The sequence below is a fragment of the Polyodon spathula genome, chromosome 8 (genome assembly GCF_017654505.1).
Source record: "Polyodon spathula isolate WHYD16114869_AA chromosome 8, ASM1765450v1, whole genome shotgun sequence".
In the NCBI taxonomy this organism is placed as follows: domain Eukaryota; kingdom Metazoa; phylum Chordata; class Actinopteri; order Acipenseriformes; family Polyodontidae; genus Polyodon; species Polyodon spathula.
In genome coordinates, this window is record NC_054541.1 from 36,192,703 (window position 1) to 36,220,657 (window position 27,955).

The following is a 27,955-nucleotide window of genomic DNA, read 5'->3' on the forward strand; positions in this document are numbered from 1 at the left end:
TATATTATTTACATAAAAGAATACATCTTTCCAAAATATTGAAACTTTTGTGCAATACCAAATTAAATGTAATACCAGAGTTATTTTTGCCACATCTCCAGCATGAAGAATTATCTGACAGCTTACAATTATATAACTTGGAGTAAACGTTATGCAGTATTTTATATTGAATTGAACACAATTTAGCATTTTGTGAGGATAATTTGACATTTTTATTGATCATTCTCCACGTATTACTACTGTTTTCAAAAAACTTTCCCAGCAAGCTTTTAAAACAGGCATCAAATCAAATTTGACTCTCTTGAAAAGAAATTCTAATCTGCCCCATAATGAAAAGGGGGAGGCTATTCCAACTTTCTAGTTTTATTTCAGTCTTATGAATTCATGGTTTGAGATTTGTATTGACCATTTCTATAGGGGTATGTATTATAATCGGAAGTAAAACAAGATTTGGAGATTGGAAGTGCTTTGGATTTTGTGCAATTAATTTTATAACCTGAGTAAATGCTATATTTATTCATAATTTCCATTAAATGAGGAAGAGATTCATGATGATTTATACAGGGGAGTAATATGCCATCTGAATATAGTATAATTGTTGATGAATATCTACCTTGCCCAATTCCTTGTACATCCTCAGACTGTCGAATTAGACAAGCTAACGGTTCAATGGCATTATTAAATAGCAATGGTGAGAGGGGGGAAACTTTGTCTTTTGTCACTGTACAACTTGAAAGCAAGATGATATGGCATTTGCAGTGAAAACTGTTGCTTCAGGATTAGAATATATAATGGGTTTATTATATAATTTACCACATATAAGGCACTACTTCAGAAAATGAAAAACTAAAATAAACATTTCAAAAGAAATTTGTGTGTAAACAGGTTTATGTACATACAAAACTGTAAAAACAAAAAGTAACGTATGATTTCTCTTGTGTGTGTATTCGTCACACGCACTAGCACAGAATCCAGGTTGAGCTGCTGCATCCTGCAGCATTGCAGTTTTCAAAATGTTTCTGCTAAAGCGCTGTGCCAGGTCAAGTAAAGATAACAACAGGCTTGTATATATAAAATATAATATTGTATGTTATATTCAAAATAAAACATCTACTGTAGAAGGCGGTTCTAGTGTTAATGAAATTTAACTTTGAGGTGTTCCACAAACACACACAAATATAAATTCTAAATAGTAAAACTTGTACTTAGTAGTGAGTGATGGAAAGGTAACCAGACAAAGTAGCTAATACACAGTGTAATTCAGAATGTGGGCGAAAACACCAGAATTAATTTCTCCTCTTCTTCATGGCAACGCATGAAGCTCTCCATGATACTGAACTTCCTACTTGGATTTCCTACTTAGTAAGCAGACACAGGCATTTCAATATTCCCTCCCCTAAATGACTGTTAATTGAGTAATCTGCATTGATACGGACAATTTTTTTTCCTAAATCAGAACTGCATAGCAACTGTTGTGCATATTTACATTGTATATCTAGGGTTTATGTCACAATGGGTATTTTAATGGGTATTTATTTAATTACCATCAAAGAAAATACCCATTATAGCTGATAATGTAATTATTAACCATAATAAAAATACCTCGATAAGAACTAACGGTTCTGGCTTAATTATCCCTAGATTCATGATGAAACGTGATTAACAATTAATATTATGTATGTTTAAGCATTTCAAATCAATCATAAGTGTATTGGTTATAATACAAATAAAAACCTAATAATCCAAATTAATATTACATTTATTCATATTCTCAAAGGAAGAATAATGGTTAATCTTCATAGTTAAAAACATATGTATAAAGTCTTAACAGTTCATCATGCATTGTTCTGTTCAGTCACGCATTTTATATATATATATATATATATATATATATATATATATATATATATATATATATATATATATATATATATATATATATATATGCGCCAGCTTCCACGTGGTTAAGTACGCATGTACAACGTTCAGCATCGAGTTGGATAGACGCACATTATATATTGTGATGATATGAAAAGCATGACTTCAGTTCAATTACTTGTAAATGCACAATATAAGTTTATACGTATTCTGTTGGTGCGATGTTTAAAACTTCTAGTTAGCTGTGCAGCATCGCAGTATCTCTGTGAAGGCTGTAGGCAAAAGCTATCGTCATTCAGGAGGGAGCCTATCTTCTCTGGGACAGCTGTGAAGATTACATCATTGTGTCTTCATTGAAGAACTTCAGAGTTTGATGAGTTGAGAGCAATGAGATGTTTTGAAGAAAGAGCGAATCCAGCAAGAGTCCAGACAGCGCGAATCCAGAGCATCCATAGTGAAGAGCAGAGCTGAAAATCCTTGTTTTGAGTTTAAATAAATGTATTGGCGTTCCCTTGTACTGTAAACAAATCTGTCGGTACTTCCATTGGTTCACAGTATTTGATAGACAGTTGCATGTCACACGAACAGGGTGTGTTAGAAATGGAATGTATCCGCCTATTTCATTATCAAAGAATTTTACATTTATCATTTAAACCTCCTATTCAATATAACTTTAGTCACATTCATTGGAGAAACATACAAATTTCAGTTTCATTCTCTATACAAAATTACAATTACAAGCATATAAAACACATTATAACACAAAGGATAACATTTTAAAAAAATTGTTATTAGTTTATAATATTCATTTAAAACACAATAAACACTTCAGAAATTTGTCCACAAGTTATGTAATTAAAAATGATTCTTAAAACATTTTAACTAACTCTTAACACAATAATGGAACAACTACACTGTAGCTATAGCTTGCCTTGCATAAGTTTTATGACCCCTTAGGAGGCCAGACAATCAGGTAGCATTTTGGAAGATGAGCTTCAAAGTTGGTGTGCTGTGCCTTATCTAATCAGCTTTGAAGTAAAAATCCCCACAGCATGACACACAGACAAAAATCTGAATTAAATATCTGTAAAACGCTTATATTAAAATTAATTTAACCATGAATTTCCTAGACACAAAGTATTTCCTTATAAGTATGGCAAACACGTTGTGAGGAAAACTGTCATGACTTGTGCATGTAAGGGTTTACAGTACTAAGGTTTACAGTACATAAAACTAGAGCAATCGTTTTGCACAGTTCAACTTTAAAGACCTGCAAATTAGAATGGCCTTCATAATATTAACGCAATATCAAATAATTTTGCCTGATTTATCAAATATTTGCAAGCAAAAATATATAATGTTTGAAATACATCTGAAAGGTTTAAGTTTCTCCATAAATCAATTCACTGAACATATGTATCTTTCATTTGCATGTCTTGTTTTCTATGTTGCTATGTAACCAAAAGCGACCAATCCATTCTGGTATCATGTGACTTTAATGTGTTTTCTAAATTGTGCAAAATAATGAAAAGCATGTATTAGTTAAGGAAATAGAAACATTAGTTTTAATACTATATTTTCTTTGGCTGGAGGAAAGCAGATACTTAGAAAGACAGTGAAAACATAAATAATGGCCTTATGTGGCGTATTAGGGCAATGAAACCCAGTAATACAATTAAATACATTTGTATGGTAGGCACGCCAGGCATTAATATCCCTTCATCAAGTGCCGTAGCAGATGTAGTGGAACAATCAACTATAACTGCCAAATACTGGGGCACAGTGCAGCTGGCTCTTCACTTCGAGAATAGGGTCTTGCTCAACCCTTAAAACCCTACACAATTTACAGCTGTCTCAGTGTAACGAATATTTCGTACGTTTTCAGTTCATGTTCTTAAAACAGCTGAGCCCGAGGACATTTTTCAACAATGTGTCATAACCAGCTTTTAAAATCTTTTTTCTTACCTTCTATTAGCACTGTCAATATAAATCACTGACCCCACTCCCTCTTTTGATCTTTATGGTTCACTGCCTTTGCTATACTGCTATTTGGAATATGCATCTGGAAATGCAATGCTATAGATGAAAAGCTGGCTTGACCTCGGAACAAACCTGTCAAAAATGTTCATCTTAGGGCCAAGGAAGACGTCTGTGATCATGCACAGTAATAAAAAATATGAATTACTTCCATGAACTCCTTTCCCGATAAAACAAAAGGTATGAACCCCTATATTAAAAGTCAGGATGGTCTACAAATACAAAATGTTTAGCTACATCTATAGAAAAAAATGGTAGACTATAGAAACAGACAAATGTTAACGTATGTTCTGTAGGATATGCAGTAGGAACTTTAGCAGGATATTGGCAGTATTGTTCAGCATTTAAGAAAAAAACTGTCTATCTTTATGAAGCCTTCCAGGGCCTTTCTGAGCACTACAAATATAACTCCACAAAAAAAATAATAAAAAAAAAAAGTTTTTAGAACTTTTCCTCTGTATGCATTTGTATTACATCTATTGAGTCAAACCAATTTGATTTCCAATGCCATACTGCAGATAACAGGAAGACATATGTACCTAAAGTAATGCTATCAAGCAGCAGTAATGTTTATCTCTAGGGTTAGCACACTGCAGAAAGTATTGTGTTATAAAATGGCAGACAATTACCAGATTTATAAAAAGAAAATGGTGATATCAGTTGATATGAAACATGGATTAAGTTGCATTTGTGGTTGTACAATGATGTAATTTGCCCCTTTTTATGACTTAAGTGTTTGTGAAAAGTGATAATCTACAGCACTGGAGAATAAATGAAATCCTCCATTTCTTCACAAAGCAAGTTCAGGCTTAGCAGCCAGAGTTTCAGTTGTTTTGCATATCATGAACAAAGAGAATAAATAAATAAACAAACAAGCAAACAAAGTCAAGTGGTCTATTCAAAATATATCCTAAGAAATTGGAACTGTCACTCCTTCAATGTTGTAATCTCTATTTCATAATACTAAAATGATATAATTACTAAAATATGAGGTTTATACTAGCAGGAATAGACCCTTTAAAATTAACATTTTAGAAAACATTTGAAACCCATCTCTTAATAACAGTACTGCCCTATGCATAGTAAGTCTCATTTCCCCTCTTTCAAATGTAAATAGTTTGAGCAGAGTCCTTGGGGGTCGTTATCTTCTTGGCATGTAAATCTTACACCAATTAGTTTTAGCTGCTAACTTTTTTTTTTTTTTTACTTTACAACTGTTGCTCGTGATTGATACCACTTCAGTTGCTGTACTAGAGCCCTTGATGCACATGTTGCCAGGTTCTGGTTTATTTGAATATGAAAATGCAATATCCCATTAGTTTCTAATGCAGTTGTCCAAAAAGGTTTATTCTACTGTACATCTGCTCTTACCTATGACCACATCAAACCTGATACTGCAAGAGAGAAAAAAATTAACAAGTCACAAGATCTGCAAAAATGTGATGGATCTAACAAAATTCCAACCCAGACCAGGCATACAGCGAGTGGGAAGGGCACAATTGGCTAAAACAAAGTCAATCCAGACCCTAAACCCTCCCATGAAAGTATTACTGGTGTGCTAAATTTAAAAAAGGCATCACAGAGCTGTAACTCGTCAGTTATTTACAGGTTGATAATAATGATAATAACTTCTACAATGTTGAAAGTGCTTTGTGATGGTGGTCCACTATGAAAGGCACTGTATCAAATAAAGAGTTATTGATTGACTGATGATTGTGTTTTTGTTTGTTTAAAAATGATGTACATGAAAATATAATTTATTGTATGTAAGCAGAGTTGAAAAAAAATCTTTAAGTAAATAATGAGATAAAGTAAGCTTTGTGAATTTTACTCTCGCACTGTTCTTTTGCAAAATGGTTCATAACACAAAACAGGTACCACTGCAAAAGATCAGGAGTAGAATCAGGTGTACTTTCTTTGTGTTCTTTATGTACTTATTAATTTTACTTTGGTCTCAATTTAATTAACTTTACAATTCTAGTCTAGAGAAAACTGTATACAATTTATGTTCGTTAAATAAATGGAGCAATGTTTTTGGATTCAATACAGTCACCCATTATCTGAAAATTGCATCTAAATAGCTATTGCTCTTCTGAATAGCTGCTCCTTTAATTATATGAACCTGCAATTTCCTTAAATGTTTCCCTGCAGCTTAAAAGTTAATAGAATTAGTCTTTTTTGTTGAACTACAAATTGTAATGTATAGTGGTTTAAAAACAAATATTTTTAAAATGAAAGCGGATTTGTGTGTGTGTATAAAACTGACTTGACAGTTACATTAACTTTTATATTCATTAATATCCATCTATTTACATCACACTTCAAAACATCTGCAGTGTCCAAGGGTGAATGACCACCAAAGCGTTTACATAAATATTTGTATTAAAACACACGTCAAATATTAACATACAATAAACAAATCACAGACATAGTAGGGAAGGTTTAAGTTTTTAGATTTGTTAGATTTTGAATGTTGAAGAGCTATAAATAAAACATTTTTAAGGATGTTGCGGTGTGATGGATTGTGTCATCATCCTGACTACTTTCGAAGAGGTTGCCATCTGTTAAGCCATTATAATAATAAACAATTTTTGCCAAATGGCGTGCCTAAATAGCGCATAAAAGATTTGAAGTGGATTATTCTTTTTTCTGTGCGTTACCCTTGAGCAAAGATCTAGAGCCATTTCACACAGCGTTGACTGATGTAGAGTCTAAGTTACAATGCATTCAGCCCATATGGCTAAGTGTTATTTGCTAAAAGCTAAGTGTACAAAACAAGGCATAACCATGAATAGTAGATGTAGAAATTGAGTAAAATGGAAGCTCTAAAAACCATAACATGCAATAATGCGATCTGAAGGTTCTCTGGTGGATAGTTTTATTGCTTACATTTACAATATCCCCTTTGGGCTAAATATATATTATGTATACATAATCCAGTAGAATAGAAACTGTTGAGGAAATGTGTATTCCCCCCTTTTAGCAAAAGTCACAAAAACAGTTTTTTTTTTTTTAAATGTAGTTTTCAAAAAGCAGCCTTAATATATTAAAGCTTTTAAAACATATTAAATACAAAACTTCATTCTCTATACTTTGAAAACTTTTTTTGTCTGCAGTCTGTCAATTTGCTCGGCTCCTTCTGCTCATCCATTTGGTGCTAACCTAAGAATCCCAGAGTGGTTTCACTGACTGTAAAATAAATAAATACAAAAAGGCCTAAACGGACAAAAGCAGGAATAGATTAGTGGAGGAGCCTGTCCCCAAATCAGATAAAATCAATGTCCCAAAAGAGATACATAGGAAAGCAAATGCAACAACTGGACTGATGAGACTAGAGAAAAGCCAGCATGAAAGATTTATTTAAAATTAAAAAAAAAAAAAAGGACCACCACCTCAATGAAGCTGCTCACCTCCTGTTTCAATTGCGTATTGTGGAAAACAATCAACTTTGATTCGCTGATGACATCCTCACAGCAGTTAGAAAATAGTAAGTAGAGCTTATCAAATGACAATGGTGAATAGCACAAATAAGTGGTGAATGTTGGGAGAGGTTTAGTCAAGTAGATCAATAGAAGAAATATCGATTTAAAAAAAAAAAAGAACAAACAGGTGATGGAAATAAAGACAAAATAACAAAACGTTTCTTCAGCTGTTGTCTATAGCTCAGAAAGGATCTGTGGTTGAGAGACTTAGGCCAAAATCAAAAGGGGGGGGGGGTACTTAATTCATAACAAGAAAGGAAGGAAACTTAAAACAAAAGTAAAATAGAAAAGGGAGCTATGAATGCTGTCTAATAAATAAACTGATGAAACAACAACTCTATAAAGAAAGACAACACAGTGACAACAGGGCCTCAAACCAGAATGAGTTTTTCAGGTCACACTATCGATAACTATACATATATTCACTTTCAACTAAATGTTGTTAAGTAAAGCAACAGCCTTCAGTGATAACTTCTTAATCCATAAACATATTACAGTAGCAGACTGCAGGTTAAGAAGCAAAATGGGTAATATTACTTGTGATGATTTACTCTTAGTGTTTTGCAGTTTTCTTTTAAAACAAAAACATGGATATTTATTTACTGATGTTCTGGATTAATAATAAGCACTGATCACGGTTTTACCTTCAGGCTAGTAGAATATAGTCTGGAGTAGATATTGGATGCAAGAAGGCTCTCGGCATCACCAACAATAGCTTCTCCTAATCAGTCACTGGAGATGCCTCAGAATTAGTGGCAGTGCTGAGAACTGCATTGCATTTTAATGGGGTTTTCAACTCCAGTGACTCCAACTGCTAGGAGTTGAAATGTATGTCACATGACTTCCCTGGAATCATAAAGAAAAGCCTCCTCCAAGCCAGCTTTCAATTTTGCAACACTAAAAGAAAATATTTTTTTGTATTACTGTATATAATACCATTAAGTGTTCTATAGTTTTGATGAAGCTTTCCATTTAAAAACAAAACTTCTGAAAACAATTAACCACAGGAAAAAAGTAACAATATGGCAAATGCATTACAGTATTTAAGGCTGTACAATAATTAGGGAAATAGTCCTTTATAATCACTACAAAAGTGGATAAGTGCAATACATTTTTCCAATGAGACGTTATAAAAAGAGAAGGCGATATCCTGGACAACACATTTAACTAGGCAAAGCCATTTACTCAGATGTTTTCTAATTTACAAATGTTAAACTTACAGAGCAGACAAATTGTACTCAGATTTGCTTATTCAGGCATCTGTTTTGGGGTGTGTAATAAGATTTTCTGGTAGGCTGATTTATAGTCTGAGTGGTATGTTTTTCAAAACCTAGGGTCTCGGAAATAGGTTAACTAAACTGAAGAAATGACATGCATTATTATGGATGGACACCACATTGTGTTTTGGTTTTGATTATTGCTTGTACATTTATTTAGTTTCAGTTATTTATGAAATATGCATGGTTTCAATCTTGTTCAATAGGCCACTAATGCAAGTAAGGTTTGTGAATACCCAGTGTGCCCCTGGCAACTCATGTGTTTGAAGAATACATTTCTTGATACTATTTGTAATGTGATAAGGTCAAGGAGTAGTGCTGTTGCCCTTTTTTCAGACATCCACATAGTGTCACTACCTGTATTTAATGTCTAACTGGACAAGTGCATTAGTGTGAAGAGACAAAGTTGAAAAAGATAAATCTGTTTTATGGCTACCATGTGGAGATAACTATATTATGACAGTTCTTAATAATGAAAATAGAAATTGCAGACCAACACACACACAAACACATTTCATAAATCCAACCGGTGAGGCATACATATTGGATTTAAAAGGTTACTAAAGGTATAGACAAACCTCGTTTTCGGTTTGACTGTGAAAATCAAAATGACCCCAGGCTCAACCAAGCTTATCTGCAGATGTATTACAGTAACTGCCTTTTTTCTATTTTCTCTTTAAAATGCCTTTATTCGAATCATTTCTCATCACCACTACTGGTGATTAAGTAAGTTGGCATATGGATCTTAGGAATAATCTATTATTTCAACAAGCAGTTCAATCAATCATTAAAGAGTACATCAAATATTAGCCATATGGGAAAATGACGTTCGTAAACTGTATTCCACTTTCCATTGCATTGATAAGCTCTGCAGGCCTAAAGATGCCAAGCGAAGGTTTAATTGTAAAGAAGACAGACAACAACTTGTTGTTAAAATATATTTTAGGTATAATATGTTCTGACACAGTCATAGGAATCCTGCTGGATATACTGGATTTGGAGGAACTCGCATTTTACAACATCTGTGTATCCAATTCTTCATAACCCACAAGCAAAAACAAAATGATCTTTAAATACTATTAATGCAGCAGTGGTAACAAAACAAATACCTTTCTCTTTTTATGGATGCCAGTATCAGATTGCTATTGCTACTATAATAATCCCTGTTGGAATGCTGCTCCCAGGTTCCAATTTAAATAACATACATATGGAGTTTTTTTGCGCTTCTAAAACAAGAATACTATTTAACTACCATTGTTTAGGCATGTTCAGTTGCTTTCCTCTGTTACAATCTGTTACTTTAGTTACAGTCAAATTTGGATGTGAATTGAATGTAGATGTGATTAAATCTTTTTGGCTGCTGCAGTGTCTTTACTCAGTCCTGACTGTTACTGAACTGATGTTTTGTTGCTCAGGATAAATAATGTTGCCAAAGCAGAAGATGAGGGCTTCTTGATGCGCAAATCAACCTCCTTTCCTCAGCATGCTCTGAAACAGCAAAAAAGAAAAAAAAAACAAACAATGCAATTCAATGTTTCTGTTAACTGCAGTTACAAATCCCAAACACGTACATTTCAATGTCGATATTAATTTGATATAGGCTACTGCATTTGTTACCTGGGAATAAAAATACCTATAAAGCCATCTGGGTTAATGGGAACACTGTAGAAAGGGAAATAAAAATTGGTTTGCAGTTGTTGTTTTCAAAAACAATATAACTACTTATGTTTCTATTAAATGTATCCAAGTCAAATGAATCTAATGTTGTACACATCCAAAAATCTATTTAATTTACTTATACATAAAAGGACACAACACAAAGCTCATTTTCACAAAAATCACAGCCTTTGTCTCATGGAAAATATAAGATTCAATCTTAGATAGCTAAAGATAACAAATGACTATTGCTATCATGTGCCATGCTGGTGTGGAAGGATTAAAAACACAGGATAAGGGCTGTGTAAGAAATAGAGAATAGACAGGAAAAAGCACACAAATAAGGAGCTTTACATTTTTTCAAGTTCAGCACTGAACACTGTATGAAGGTTGATTAGATGGTACCTGTTCAACAATTAAGGCATGACCAGATGATCAAAAACAACTGTATTTAAAAGAGATAAGCAATAATGTATACAGTATGTGTAAAACAATGCCAGTACGCATAATAATTTCTAGAACAACATCATCAATCAATCAAAACCCTTACAAAGATGAGTCAACTGAGAACAAATTATCTTATAATGACGACCTGGCTCACAGCACCACAGCAAACAACAAAACAATAATTAAGAACAAAACAATAAACAAGGAGTAAAAAAAAAAACAAAACAAAAAAAACACAATACAATCCTACAATCAACTCAGCAGCAACTTAGCAGGCACAGATGTCAGTCAGCAATGAGTCGACCCTACAGTTAAAAGGTACCTCAGATATAAATCGTTCCAATTTGATCTTTTATAATATTATATAACTATAATATCTGACAAACACTCACGATCATTAAGTTGCACTCAGACTGCTACAACACACAGCGTGTTGTGCCTGGCTTGTTTGGAAAGGACACAAGGAAAGGCGAGGCAAATGTCAAGGTCAGACTGATACAGCTTTGAGACAAACACTAAGGCCCAAATTTATAAAGGGGAAAAACAGAGCGCAAAAAGCCACGTAATGTGTGTGTTCAGTACGGCCGCACTCATTGTCAAAATAACAACCTATTTTATAAGAGTAATTAGGTAAAACAGGCAATTCCGCAATCAACCAATTTAAATACCCCTCACCACAATTACTGATGGGGAATTACACACCTCTAACAATAAATAGCGGGTTTGGGTCAACCCTATGTGTTTGCTACACATTCCAAAATGAAATGAATGGCACACAAAGATCTGAGCCTGGTACATCACCATGAGGAAGCAAAAACTGAAATTTACCAATATGGAAGTGGAGATTTTGGTACAAGCAGTACTTGTAACACATGCAGATGTATTACAAGCTTGAAATACATCACCAGGACAAATAAATAAAATATGAAATGTGCAGAGGCTTCTTAATAAACAAACGTACCACTTCAGAGCTTGTAGTAGGTTGCTTATACATTACGATGTATCATCCAGCTACTGCGCTTCACATATTAGTTCAACTTCTTATTTCGTTAGACAGATAGACTTTTCAAACTTCAGAAACAATAAGTTTTATTTATTTACATCCATGACTGTCAAACGGGTGGATAATCCTTCCACTGTTGTACAGCAATATGTTCAGCAACAATACAACTGCATACAAACAGTCTTCAGTTTAACTACGACTTATATCTTCTTAAAGTCTTACTCAGTTACAACTCTCGTATCTTATGGTTTGTCTGTATTTATTACTCTGTATGATTTTAAAGCATATCTGTATGGTATATATGGTTGAAAAAAACTGTACTTGCTCTAACTACAAACTAACTGCGTCATCTGTCCCTCTGTCTTTTTTTAACTGTTTTCTTTCCAACTCGAATTTAACAATACTGCCTGAACCAGTATTGTTAAATACCAGAATGCCATATTACAAAAAATACATTCTGTAGGCATTACTAAAATAACGGTGGAGGATGAGCCCTCACTGTATATGAGACTCTTCTGTGCGCCTCGAAATATCGTTCCATCTTTTCTTAATCTCCTCCACCTTTCTTTTAATAATGCCTACTCTAAGATGTAAAGGCTCTCATTAGATCCTTGCTTTGCCACAGTGGGCAGACCTTTTTAGGTGCTTCTAATAACCTTTTTTACATGTATTCTACATTCTCTATTTGCAGACTTTGTTTTGTCATGTAAGCTATGAAACATGTATTGAAAATTGGAGTTTGGAAAACAATACGGTACCGGTATTATAAACCATAATTTACAAACTGACTTGGTTAAAAAATGAGCTCTGCAAAATGTTATTAAATGTTTCTTTGTCCTTGAAAACGATGTTTCCTTCTTGCTGCAGACAAGCCTCTCACATCACCTTGCCTTTCATATAGCCTACTGTCTGACTGCGGCAAATTAACATCTGCTTTTCAGAGTTCTTAAAATAATCACGCAAATACGAGGCCTGCAATTACCGGCATCTTTAATAAATTAGACGGAATATTTAATAGACCTCATTGCAAAATTTTAGCAGTTTCATTCAGAAACACCTCAGAATTACATATGCATAGCACTTTAAATGAGAGCAGCACAGTTTTGACAAATACTGGTAACGGTAAAACACAGTATCAAAAATGACTGTAAAAATCGTACAATCTAGCATCACTTGGGACTGGACAATTGTGCTGGATTAGAGCTACTGTAAAAAAATGTATACTGTAACTAAAAAAAAAACACTATTTGAACAAAAAACAACTGTATGACTGAACATACAGTATAATAAACAAAATAATGACTCAACATCTTTACCTGCTTTTAGCACAGTCCTTATTCCCATAGAAAGGCGTTCACTTGTTCATACTGTACCTCCATGCAATTTTTTGTGGAATTCAGTTTTTTTTGGTTTTCTGTTTCAGTCCTGCCAGAATATACAGGTTTCTGATTGTAGAGGGTATCACACCATTCATTTTAACTGGGATTTGGTCAGGACCCAGAAATTATGCTGAATTATACAGAACGACAGTATGTAGAGGGGCTAGATTAGACAGGTTTAACTGTAGTATATTTATGTGGTCAACTATTCCTCAACAGTCATGTGCAAGCAGAACAATCTAAAGTACTTCACAAGGAACATGGTAATGGATGTCTGGGCAACTGGTTCATCCTTCATAGCGGGGATACATTAACCAACATGTACATCAAGACAGTCTCCCAAGTGTTCCTGGAATGGCAACATTTGCAAAAAAACACAGATGAAATACCCAACAGAGGCACAAGAGAAGTAGCCCCCATTGCTGAAAGTTTCTCACCTGCTTAGCATTGTTAACGCACTGCAGGTACTGTCTAGCCAGTGCAGAGCAGCTCAGAGTCTGCCCGTTGCTCTCTTGGTAACAGCGCAGGATCTCACCCTGGAGGTCAGCACACACAGGATGGGACTCATACCTCCTGAAAGTAAAGAAGAATGTATCTATCAGTCATTGAGATCTTATTTGTTTTTGGTATCCAAAGCAGCAAATAAAAATCTTTGGTGATTTCTGACAAGCCAAAATACATGTACTTAAATTACAGTTAAAGTATCTCAAACAATGTAGATAATTTTAATCTTCTGCTGTGGGACCCAGAAATAGTGTTTCCTCTGCTTTGTCACCTATAGAAATGGCCACCCTGTAATGCCCCATTTTACCACCATCCCCCTATTCCACTACTGACTGATGTTACATTTAAAAAAAAAAAAAAGAACAAGATTATTTTTTTCAAAATTATATAAAAAATGTTTTAAAATCGACTGCAGGGCAAAATAATCTTCTTTCATAAAGTATCATTAGTTGCCCTCTGTCCCTCATTTCTATTCTAACCAACAAACCACCATAGCACTTTTAGTATGCCTTATCCACTTGCTAGTTTTCACAACTTCCAACTCACTGAAGCATTACACCAATGGACCTTTTCTCTTCAGAGTAAATGGCTTTCCTTTTTCAAAGTCTTGTTCATTTATATGGATTAGTCTGCATAGGGAATTCTTGCAAGGCAATATTGATCACTTTCACTTGTTGTACATTCCCCTAATGCACTCTTAGATTTGTGAAAACTCCTAATGAGATTACTACCATAAATTACAAGGCCATAAATTACTGGAACATGAACGCTCAGGTCTAAAAGGTTTCAAGAGTACTTCTCTTTTTAAAAATGGCAAATGACTAAAACAGTTATTGTCACTGACTAAACAATACAGTATATGTATTACATATAATGTATGACTATATTACAATGACAGATATATATTAGTATAATGTTACTCATATATATAATATATATATCATATATATATATATATATATTAATATATATATATATATATATAATATATATATATATATATATATATTTACTAATTATGAACTTGTTGTAAAGCCTTGTCCTAATACATATAAGTGATCCACAATTTTCTGGGATTCAAAGAAAACATTTATCAAGAATGACATTAAGTAATACAATTATTATACATTAAAATTAATTCTATAAAAAATACAACTAACCATAGCAGGTGAAAATGTAAGTTGTTTGCTGGACACTAAGGATTCATAAAAATAATTACTTATGAATGAATGGTTTCAACAACATGCAACCACTAAAGGAGGGAAAGCAAAAACACATAAAAAAGGTATTTGACAGCAATGAGCCGCTTTGTGAAAGCTTATCTTGGATTTCACTAATGTTCACATCAACAGCCAATAAATAATTCTGTGAAAGCCCTGAACACCCACTATTTCAGCCCAGTGTGTCCTCCTTGCCTTTGGCTGTGCTTGACACCTGCCTTTATTTATAGTTGTAAATCCCAGCAGCCTGGGACAATTCTTCATTTTAAGCGGACACAACTAACTACACTAACAAAAGCGATTATAAAAACAGTGATAGTAGACAAGTTTAATTTCCCTGCTATTAGTGTCTGTAATCTCTCAGTGATGAGGTAATACTGCATTAATGACTTGCTCGCATTATGACCTTGAATACAATTTGTTCTGCCCACTGCCATAAATGAACCGTTCATAAACTAATAGGTAGCAGGCACTGATAGGAATTGACACAATCAGACTGCACACTAATCATTTCAGTTAAAGTGACTGTGGAAAATTTGAACTTTACTTAGGTGCACTTAAAAATATAAATTTAGGTTGATAGATTTGTTTTACAATATAGATTAAATATTAGTTTAACCCACAAAATGATTTTTTATAGTAACAAATCTACATATATAGGCTATACACAACAGTAATATTTGTGTGTGTATATATATATATATGTGTGTGAGATATATACACACACGATACATTCAATACATTGCTACAGAGTTGTGTTTGAGTATTACCAATTACACTGAAAATTATTGTATGAATAATTAAATACCATTTAATTTAAAATAAATACAGAGATACTGGTTACGTTTGTGTTTCAAAGGTGGCACGTGCCATGATTTATGTAAGTTAAATGAATAACCCATTTTCAGAACCAACTTCTAAAACTTCTCTAAACAATAAAAGCCTTGCCTTTACCATTATCTGTATTTTAACAATGGAAGTAACTGACTGTTTGAGCTTGATGGTTAATTTTAGAGCTCGGTGACTATACCAAATCTGCCATTTGATTTAACCAACGTGGTGCCAATGGAGTGCAAGTATTATTAAGACAGCGTGGTTAAGGTAAGTAACTTGCCTTGATATTGCTGGCTTTGAAAGCCGTCGCATAATGTCTGATGTTGCTTATATGAAATTCACCAAGCAACTTGCGAAAACAACACCACTCTGTCAAGCCATAGCATCCTTTTTGAATCGGCTGAATACATAAATTAAATAGATTTTTCAAGTCAACGTGAGTATCCATCATTCAGCGGGCTTTACTGCTGCAAGAATCTCTCTCCAGAAACTTCAGGAAAATTTATACAAATGATGGTTTCAGGTTGAGAAAGAAAAATGCTTAAAATTAGAAATTTCAGATCTAGGATTCACTTCCTCTGGTACACGCATGTAAAATGTTTCAAGATGTACGGATACCTAGGGAAGGACTGCATTAAATGGGATCAGAGATTATGTGTGCCATTACTACTCCGACGCTTTAAGAAAAGCAGATGACAAAAGCTATGTTTTTTATATGATGTGTCTTCTAAGAAACAACTTCTCATAAATCAATGCTTAAGCCAATTGAAATGACATTTAAAAGTCAACGCTGAAATCCAGCCAATATCAAATCTGACTGGAATCACAACGTCCTCATTGTTTCTGCTGTGGTTTATAACACACACACATGTAATTGTCTTAAAATAAAATGACAAAAATCATTCTTTAAATGGGTTGACATTCAAATGTAACTGGAATGTAAAAAAGGGGAGTTTTCTGATGTCTTAATCTTAAAGATGTACAGCTAACACTGGATAGAAACATAAAATATATCACAATATTTCACTCTCTCAGCGTATCCTGGGGCACTTATCAGCCATGGCTGCCAAGAGAGGGGACGGTATGTCTTAATATTGGGAGCAAATGCCTCATCTAATTCCACTGCTGTCACACCAAAATGATTTTTAGTTACATTGGTCTGGAATGGATTGAAGATACAGACTTAACTGTGTTCATGCAATACACTGTACACTTGTGTTGAGGCAATGAACTGTAGATCAAGATAAGCTTAGTATTATTTCGTACTTCATAACTGATATTATATGGTGACATTTATTTATGTATTGAAATTTATTGTACCTCTAATATTTCTATTGTGGTAATATGTCAATTAATAGATGGGAAGTCACAAGCCAACAACAATATGTTTGGACCTTTAACCTGTGAAAGAAGGATTCGGGCCATTAAAAAAAAAAAAGTTTATTTAAAGAATGTGATGTGCTTTGACAAAGCCTGACCCAGTGGAAACCACAGGTGCATCAGAATACTTATTCACAAGGTCTCTCAAGGTGAATCTAGTTTTGGGATCAATAAAGTTCCCAAAATCCAGATCTGCATGGCACCATTCAGCTTTACATCTGATGCAAATGGCATTGTGTCAAGGGAAAAATGTGTTACTATGGGGTTGGAAACAACCACTTTATTTACATCCAAGAGGTTTTCTACCAATAAGAATAATAATAATAAAAAGCAAAACAAAACATGAGACCCCCATTAGAAAGAAGACCACAAAATGTACCCTTTTAGCAAAGCACAGCCCTGTATAGATCTGTAGACGAAAGCTAACCCCCACTGATGTAAGGCTGACAAGCCACCCCTTGTGTGATCCAAGGCCAGTGTAGCCATAACAGGAACACACAATGCTAAATGGATCAGTCAGATAGGAAATCCAAAACAAAATCAATATAAAAAACAGTAGAGAAAAAGTAACAGTAACCCAGCTGCTCTCATTAGTAACCATTTTCTAAAAGGAAATGGTCATTTATTTATTTATCTTACTAGAGATATGCCAACCTTATAAAAATACATTCCACCCACTACCCCTTTTATCACATTTTAAAAGCTTTCTGAAATGCAGTTTACAAATAGTGGTATGACCAGACTGCTTTTCCATGATAAATTACCACAACACATCTTTATTTTATTGTCTTCTTTTCTCTGACATATTGGGAAGTCTTAAACCATGTGGTTTGAGAGTTTCATCTAGTTACAATTTCTTGTCAGAAAATGCCAATAGTGCAAAAGCACAAAAAAAAAGACTAATGAAATACACAATGAATAGGTATATATTAAAATAATATTTACTGTATGAATGCTTTATCAACAATTGCTATTTAATGTGAGCAGTAATGGAAGCTTGAGGAAATGTACCTGATTTTGGAGTCAAGACCACCTTTGTGAATTAGTTATAGAAAGACAAACATATTTCTAATATGTATTTTTGTGGGTAGACCATGCATGTCAGTGGCAAGAGTTATCAGTGTCCGTGGCAGTGAATACATCTAACACATACATGTAATTGTGTATAACCTACGTTTTTGTATGTCTGTGGACAACATGTTTTATTTATTTATTTTTAAAATGTCCGTCACCACTCGATATCGTGCCCACTCCTGGGGAGGACTCAGTACCCTTGGTAGTCCAGATTAAATATAAACACATCAATCACTGACACCTGAACACGATAAACTGACAAATACTCATTCATTTCAGGAATACATTTTCAACTGCAAATTAAATAAAAACTGAAAGCTTCTTTCACAAATCAATGACAATAAAAGCTTAACGGGGATGAATTACACTTTGTATCTCAGCTGGTAGCATAATGATACATTTTAAATCATAAAAGGACAAGCTTTAGGGAAAATACTTTGTGAGATAGCCATACATACACACACATAAATAAGCAATAGCGGACAAAGTTAAAGCAGCACTAAGAAACTGATCAAACTGGGATTAAAAGAAAATCACCAGAACATGGTCAGTGCAGGAGATCAGAATGCTGAGACAGTATACATTAGTGTGCCATCTCTCTGTACTCTAGTGACATGACTCAAATCCTCAAGAGGGCACTTAAATACGTGATCAAAATATCTCGTATTGAGGTCTTGGTTGCAATGGCTTGGGGTCACATTTCTGCATAAAGATGATAATGGTAATGCACTGGTAAAGGCAATGCAAGCTACTAATCCAGGGGCAGACAGACAGGTAGGGAGTGCTGCTGCAATTTTAATACAGCAGCTTCAGACTTGCATCTCCCAGGAGACAATGCAAATATGCAATACCGGTTCTGACTGGGAAATATCTATGAAATGGCAACAGCAACAAGAAAATACAATGTGACTTGCTCTTTCATTGAATAAGGGGGCAGTTAGTCTTCTGTCTCAAATATGAAAATAACAAAACATCCCCATTCGATTTTGCTCTATGCTGGGTAGAGATGAAACCTAGCAGGTGTCAGCTGGAAGAAGGCCTTGAACCAGCTCTTGGAGAAGCACAGTTCTGGAAATGGGACAGGAGTGGAATGAGGTGGTGGACAGGGATGTGAACAAAAACGAAAGCCTTTTATAAGGATAACCAACGGAAGTGAATGCTACTTCTCAAACTCTGTCAATTCTATCTTGCTGCTCTCCCATTGTACCAAAAACGTTTATTATGCTGATAATAAAAAACTGTCAGTTTCGTGCGATTATAGGACTGTCAGGAACAAAAAAATGGTTAATTGTATGTCTGGAGCAAAATGAGCTGTAATAGTGGTGTAATGAATGTAAATCTGTGCTATTTAATGCAGTAGCAGCAGCATCTGTGTACACATCTCGCGATGTAATGAGGTTGTGATGATGTACTGGCATCCTGCTTTGATCGCTTCATCTTGCCAAATGCTCTGCTGGGAAAACAAGAGGGCAGCTGCACTGACCTTCTCTCTAGTGATTTACTAATGCAGAGACATGAATATTAACCGATTATGGAATCAGTTACCACTGTCTCACTGCTGAGTGGTTTATAAGAGGGGTGTCCTGTCTAATCACAAAGTAAAAGGCCTTCCTACTAAGAATCATAATGTACAACAATTCTCTTGGGATAGGCAAAATAAAGATGCATTTTAATTACAGTATTCATATGTTTAAAAAGACCTTTGATTAAGATTATCTTTTTTTGCATTTGCCATCGTTTTGTGAATTTCAGTTCTGGTATTTCAGATATTAAATCTTGTTGATTTGAGTTCAAGACCAGGTAGATTAAAACAAACTAAATTCAAGGACCAGCATATGCCAGACATGGACTGGACTTGAACTTGACAATGTCTTATTTTTTGGGTTTTCTTTTCTGTTCAACCCAGGAAAATATATAAAAGCTGTTTGTTATATTTACTGGAACTAACACTAGAGCAACTGTACTGTACTGATCCATGATAGAAATGTTTTTTCATTGGTCGAGGTAATCACAATGCTACAACATCACATTAACTCATGTATAACATTTTTTATATTTACCTATACGGTAAAATGTAACAACATTCATAATACCCAAATTTTTAAAATAATGAGTATGCACCGTCACTTAACTACAATAAGTACATTCAAGAACTGCCTGATGTGTTAAATTATTTCAGTACAAAACTAGATCTCATATAATAATACAAAAATACATGAAATAAACACAAAAGTATTTCTAAATCAGATTAGCAGTCTAGCACCATTAACAATATATTTGGTACGTTTAAACTTATCTAGACAAAAATACACAAACTTAATATGAGCAAAACCCAATCCCTGAAATTATCTTCATAACTCAGTAATCATGTTTCTCTTGCTCTCGTGAGCTTAGGTAATATACCAACACCACTGCAGATGTAAAATGTAATTAGTTACTAAAAGCTCTAGTCTGTGACCAAAGCCCTGCTCTTCCTGTAATATCAGACTCTGTTCTTCTTGTGTAAACTTTTCATTAGAAGGCATGCATCTTTATAATCTAATCCTTCTGGTTACAATGCAACTTCTTGTAACATAAGCCCTGCATTATCAGAGGCAGTATGTCCAAGTAATGTTATTTTAATATAATTTGTGTACTACAAGAGCCCACAGAATTTGCTCATTTGGATTTTGAACCATGTGTAATGGAGTATCACAGAGGCAAAAACAGTTTATGGTCACTTTCTTTAAGACTTGCATACTGTAGGTGAACCCCAGCCATGTAAATGTTTGTATACATTTAGATTCTATTTTGGACCTGTTGGTGACCAAAGAGATACTATAAACCACATGCATTCCCCAGAAATGTACGGAAAAGCATTATTTTTACCTCTCTTTATTGAAAAAATTAAGTGTATTCAGCAATATAAAAAAAAAGTGATGCATAGCATCTCCACATCACATGACTGCACTAGAACAGACAGATTAGGTATAATAAGTTTACCAACTAAAGCATCACCATTTTCTGTCAAATATTTACAATTAAGATTGTCGGCGTTAGGCAGTGTTTTAGCTGATGGGCAGTACTATCACTCGAAGTCACCAACACACACCTCTTTGCAATAAACAGTGACTGTCCAGCAAAGCACAGAGCTCTAACTAACTCATTAACACAGTCATTCTGTGCTCTTTTTTATTAAAGCACATGTAAAAGCTGCATAAATAGATTGCTCGTCTCAGTTCACTTTCTTGTTTTAGTTTAATGTGTCGCTTATTTTTCGGTATGTTCTTTTATTCTGTCAGCGCAAACATGTACCTCAATGCATCAGTATTTGCAATACTATGCGTCCTCTGCTTCATGTGACCCACCTCTGCTATTAGGCTTTCTGTATACTTCGAAACATTCACTTTCTTTTCATAAACATATTTACATTTTCTCACATACCTCATTCACAAAAAAAAATTGTATTTGTGTAAGTATTTCAATTTAGTTTTTGATCAAGCTAGTTACTACGCCCAGCAATTGCTACGATAATCAGACTAATTGGCCAACAGCATCTGGTGATAATATGTTTGTGAACAGAGAACCAATGTGCGATGTTTCAATGTTATTTGATGCTCCGACGTCTAAACGTACCTGTTGTATTGCAATGTAAGGCTGTTTATTATTATGTCAGAGTCAAAATAAAACAGAATTTTAAGCTAAATATTGTGTATTTCCTAGAAAATATTGAATAGTAGACAACTTTTAAATTGGGTATAAAATCAATAAAAACCGACATTCAGTTTAAAAAAAAATAAAAAAAATCTTATTTTTGTTGCGGAACACTTTTTCATGAACAGTGCTTTGGAGTGTGGTGAAAAAATATTTCCAAGGTTTAGCCACCAAATCAGTGTCAAAAAGGAAGGCAGTTTGGCTTACTTTATGTGTGGTTACATTTTAATCAAGATTCAAAAAGAAAGAAAAATGTAATATCTTACTTGAACTTTGCCTCCACCTCAGTGACAGATTTTTGATATTGTTCAGTTGTGACTTTATAAAACTGGGCACTCTGGAAAAGAAAACACAAGCAAAATGGATGAACAACATGAAAATGAAAATGTTTCCACTCAAAAGCCCCTTCACAAGCAGCTATCTAAAGAATCAAATTAACGTAAGGAACAGGTTAGGGGGTTTAAATAAAATCAATAGTTGTGTGACTGGACAGCAGTATGAATCTGTATGCACAGAGGTAGGTCACTTTGAGATGATGAATGGCCCTCAATCAAAACAGTCGTCCCTAACACACTAGCATCTGCTATAACCTTATTTGGGCTGCAATTTATCTTTCTTTTACCTGATCAATATAAAATGAAAATAACAGTTGTAAGGATCAATAGTCATTTTTGTATGGTTTTAGGGCTAAAAGCCTCATTTGTGACACAGAGACTACTTTCGAGAAAGCAGATTTGCTCTTTTGATTGCAGATGAAATGATCTGTCAGGCTTGCTGTATGCTGTGGGTTTATAATATTACTGCTCTACAATTTTATCAAGAAATCATTTGTCATCTCGGCTTAGATTTACAAGTTCTTTCTGGCATTAAACTTTCACTATGAATTACTCATTACCCTTTTTTTCTTTCACCTCTATCTAATTCCTTAAAACCATAATGAAGTAAAAGTCTGTAATAGACATGTTCAGTAGCTTTTCTCAATGGATTTCTCTTATTCACGAGGACAATGGCGAACATTTCTGTTTAGTGGAACCCAGCAGGGCTACTGCAACTTAACTTGGTGAGAACGCTTCATTTAAGACATATACTGGGGCTGCAATCTCCACAAAACATGTACACCCTGGACAACGGTGATCTGAACATGGATTTATTTGCTCTCTTAATTTAATATGTATAAAGTAGAATAAACTAGTATAGCATTGTCTCACCCTCACTAATATTAAATGACTGTTGTTCCGATAGAGCCGGGGGCTACGTATCGTACACACTGGTGAGCAAGTGTATTTGATATATGACGGTATATTGCTTATTTAACATTATTCAATCTAGAAACTACAAAATGGTATCTTATTATGGTTACACAAGTAGAAGGGTTTCTCCCCATTAAGAAAACAACTCTACAAAAAACTACATGTAAACGAGTATCTCTGGATCTCTTTGTATATTGGCATATTATTGGGTGAAGTTTGTAATGTCACATTTTTCAATTTGTGGAAAACTACAGAGCTATTTCAATATGTCAACGTTAATTCTGTAGGGCAGTGATTCATAAGATTTTGGTCACATTTTTCAATTTGTGGAAAACTACAGAGCTATTTCAATATGTCAACGTTAATTCTGTAGGGCCTGATGCTAAACCCAATGAATCACCCCCCCCCCCCCCCCCCCCCTCCCACCCCCCCCACCCCCCCCCCCCCCCCCCATTTAATCTACTAAAGTTATAAATTTATTATTTTTTTGTTTTTGTTTTCACTGTATGCAGGTGTATGAAATGAGCAATCAGCTTAGCAAAGAAACATACAATACTTTGCTGACATCAAGTAGCCGCCTGCTAGTGTCAGAAAATAGGACTTTTCTAGCCAGTTAGTCAGTAAAAATAATAGTGAAATACAGAAATAAAAAAAAAATTAAAAAAAGGCAGAAGGACACTTATCAGGGGCAACCCATAAAATACTGACTTACCGTCCTTGTCGAAATATTGAAGGGATGTTAAACACTTCAGGGTGCTTGGACCCATCGGCGGACGGCAGTTTTTTTCATTCATGGCTTTATCCTGGCAAGCATGTGATGTCAGCACTTGGAATACGATCACTTTATGTACTTTATTCAGAAAAAAAATTTTTCTGGTTTCAATTTTCTAACAGTATAGTCCCACGCTGTTATATTTTACACCATACTGAATAGCAAGGAACATACAGTTATAAATGCCTCGTGTGTGCCGAGTCTGTTCTGACGAAACCAGGCTTGAAGGGTCCAAAATTATAGGTTTCAAAAGTCCAGTATGCCCGTCCGAAAAGGAATTTTTAGTGAACTAACTTCCTAATGTGAAAGTAGTGATGCTATCAATGCTAATAGGTGACTGATAGAAAAATATTCAAGATTTTTTAACGAACAAAGTTTGTCAACTTGATTGTCATATTCGGAGGCCATACAATTATCAACTGGAAGATCACATTCAGTGTCCGACATTAAAACTAATGTACCACTCGTCACACGCTGTAATTTATTTTCATAAGCCAGAACAGTTAGGAATGAACTAGCATTAGACAAACACCTGTCTTGAGGTCAAAATACAGGCCAAATTTAATTAAATATCTACTTGATGAAAATTGCAACCTTTTAGTCATCCCAGGGATACTAGGTACGGTTATAAATAACTATCTTTTTTTAATGGCAAACGGAATGATTGTAAAATATATGTCATCCAGAAGCCTCCGTATGTTAATAGTTGACCTTAGGTAAGAATGGTACACCCATTTTAACAGTTGGCAGGCTCTAATTTTGAGATTTAAAAACATTACATAAAAGTATCGGACTGTTTTAACTGGGAATCTTAAAAAATGTCTTGGGAACGAGACATACATGTAGCCAGTCCGTATACTAAACATATATAGAGAAGAGACCAGGATAACGACAAATAAAATGAAGTTAACGAGTTGGATTTTAAGCGAGGGGTCCTGTAATGTATATTGAAGTAAAAATTTACCGTCTAACCAGTTCATAAATGTTTTGGGTAGTACCTACATCCTGGAGGTCTTCGAGGAAATAAATTTGACCTATCCAGTTTACTGGAAATGGAAATTGTAAACCTAGGAGATAAAACTTAAATTTTTTGTATTTGTTTTCTATGACCAAAAAGGTTTGAGCCACGTTTTTTTACAGAACGTGATTTGTGGGTACCGGATAGTCAATAAATGATGGGGGTAAATCCTATATGTATGTTTTACTTTGTTTACGAAATAACTTCGTAGACTAAAAACAAAAAGAGTAAAGCATTTAAAACAGACCCCTAAATTTTTTTTTACAAATTAGTGGTAAAAATTAGTATAAAATTGTTATATTATTTTTAAAAAACAATACCATGTTTTGGTTTTATAAGTGATTCACTAACATGGTTATATTTACCTTGGAGAGCCAAGATACACATGGTGATTTTCAGCCAAATCAAGTAACTCTCAAAGCATTTGCTACAAGGAAATTACTCAGCTGGTCAATGAACTGGACAGAACAAGCTATGAGTGTCCCATCATTATGCATTTATTCATCACTGCAGATAGCAGAAATACACTAAGTGGGGGTAAAATTAATTCCTACCAGGTGCTTCTGCATTGTTAGTAAATGGACATGTTCTTGAAGGTGGGGCAATCATCTTTTCAGGCATACCAAGATATTTAGTAAGCAACAGATCAGAAAGGAGTAAAATGCCCTCTACCTCAGTCATTCATAGGTCCAAAGAGTTGCGACTGGAGTGCGTACAGAATGCCTACAGGGAAAGCTAACATGCCGTCACCTGTCATATCCCCTTATATGCCTTTCATTTTGGAGGAAGAGGCTTATTACTTCCTACTTACACAGCGATTGGATACAGGAAGATCCAGTTGGGAGTTTGAAAATTAAACCATCATTCTTATTTTTGTGTCTACAGTAGTGAGGGGATCATCTGAAAGAATCAAGCCATCAATGTTTTAGCCCCTCTCTTCAGAATTATCAGCCCATGACTCACTGTTCGTGATTTCCAAAAGTTCTACAGGACTTTGCAGGACCTACGCTTAATAGTTAATTGAGGCAGATCATAGCAGGTTATTGATTACAGAATGATGTTTTATTTTAAAGTTTTCAGTACTTTGCCAAAAAAGGTAAGTGAGAAAACTGCCTTAGCTGACAATGTCTTTTTATCTAAATATCTTTTACTTATGAAATACATGCCTTTGATTTTTATTGACAATTTTTTTTTTCACATTAACGAAGGTGTAGTAAATAGCATGTTTAAGCTGCCTATTATAAACTTGAGTGCACTGCACTGTAAAACACAGCAGCTAGATGCTGACACTGCAACCCTGCTTCTTGGTTGGAGACAGACAGTCCAATCTGATTCTGGGCCAAGTTATTAAGAAGTCATTTATTGTCTGAGATTGGATTCAGCATTTGTTTCTTGTGTTTCATTCTGCCATCATTTAGTCATTACATGCCTGTTCTTGATGGAAAAGGACACCTATTGCCTTGCTTTTATCCAAGTGGAAAACAGAAGCCTACTGCTGGAAGCATTAAGGCTCAGTAATTTATAAGTAAAAGAGAAACACATTAACTTTCACACAAGATGTGGGGGGAATAGACAAATGGTAGGCAGGTATTTGCTTACAAAACTGGAGGCACATTGAAGAATGTGTGCAGTTAAGTTTAAATAAAAATAAAGACGGCCCTTTTCACAAACCTTAAACCACACAATCCATTTAAAAAGAAAAACAATAATAAAAAAAAGAGTTGATTCAGTATGGGGTCCTTTTATTATTTATTTATGGACATTCATTAGACCCATCTTGCTCTTTTGGTTGTTAGTAGCTTATTGATCCCAGAATCTCATCAAGCAGATTCTTGAAGGACCCCAGGGTGTCAGCTTCAACAACATTACTGGGGAGTTGGTTCCAGACTCCCACAGTTCTGTTTAAAAAAGTGCCTGCTATATTCTGTTCTGTTTATCAAATCTACATTTGTGACCCCTGGTCCTTAATTCTTTTTTTTCAGGTTGAAAAAGTCCCCTGGGGCAACACTGTCAATACTTTTTAGAATTCTGAATGCTTGAATTAGATCGCTGCGTAGTCTTCTTTGTTCAGACTGAATTACATTATTTTAGCCTGTCTGCATATTGCATGCATTTTAAACCAGGAATAATTCTGGTCGCTCTTCTTTGCACTCTTTCTTGAGTAGCACTATCCTTTTTGTAGTGAGGTGACCAGAACTGATTTCATGGGATAAACTCAATCAAGATCCCATAAACCAGAACAGGGAAACTGACAATATACATTTTGAATTGTATGCAGCCCACGATTGAGCATGGTGGCTATACTCCTAAACTGAATGGAGAGTTAGATAGATGGATGGCTTTAAGCGTCTTTGTAATGTTCATGTTCTGGAGATCAAGCTTCTTTCAACAGACCACACAGGATTGGCAAGGCCCTTGTGATAATTTTATCTACAGCTACACAAGACATGGAGTTAAGGTCATGAAGGGCAAGGCAATGTTGCCTTCGATGGGCATGAAGATTCAGGGGCACAAAGGCAGTTCTTGGGGGCAAAAAAACAAAACATAAATCCAACCCAAGGGCACCAAGGCGATTTCATACTCATTCATAAAACAAAAAAGATATAGAGAGCCTATAATGCTTATGAAATTTGAATTCAAATCAATGTTTTCTGAGTGATTCACACACTGTTACAAAAATAAAACAATTTTCCATTGTAAAAATTATTCAAATTAAAAACAAATATCCATAAAGAAAAATACAAAAAGGTAATTTGGCAAAAAATAAATATTCAGCAAGGAGGATCCACAATGATGAACGACTGCAATTGGCGCTCAAGGCCCGATGACTGATGGGGGCTCAGGGCCCGAATGAAAACTATATTTGGCCGAAGGCCTCGTCCGTGGGTGCCCTACTTGTGCGAGCCTGGCTGGAAAAACATGAGTGGTTACATCCATCCCAGTGCCACAGATAGGAAGTGGCTATGGGCCACCTCCTCCCAAAAAGACGAGGTCGCCAAACCACGAATGGAAAATAATAATAAATGATTAACGCACTCCACAGTGCCGCAC

At 34.8% G+C, this 27,955-nt stretch overlaps 1 protein-coding gene across 1 annotated transcript in view; it reads right to left on the reverse strand.

Annotated features, from left to right (window-relative positions):
- Positions 1-9,598: 9,598 nt before the first annotated feature.
- Positions 9,599-27,955, reverse strand: part of LOC121319874 (MICOS complex subunit MIC19-like) — a 69,219-nt gene continuing 50,862 nt past the window's right edge. Inside the window, exons 6-8 of the mRNA XM_041257786.1 lie at positions 22,131-22,201; positions 13,597-13,732; positions 9,599-10,162 (exon numbers count right to left, since the gene is read on the reverse strand). Coding sequence (XP_041113720.1) covers positions 10,139-10,162; positions 13,597-13,732; positions 22,131-22,201 — 231 coding nt within the window. The 3' untranslated portion in view covers positions 9,599-10,138. The remainder of the gene's footprint in view (positions 10,163-13,596; positions 13,733-22,130; positions 22,202-27,955) is intronic.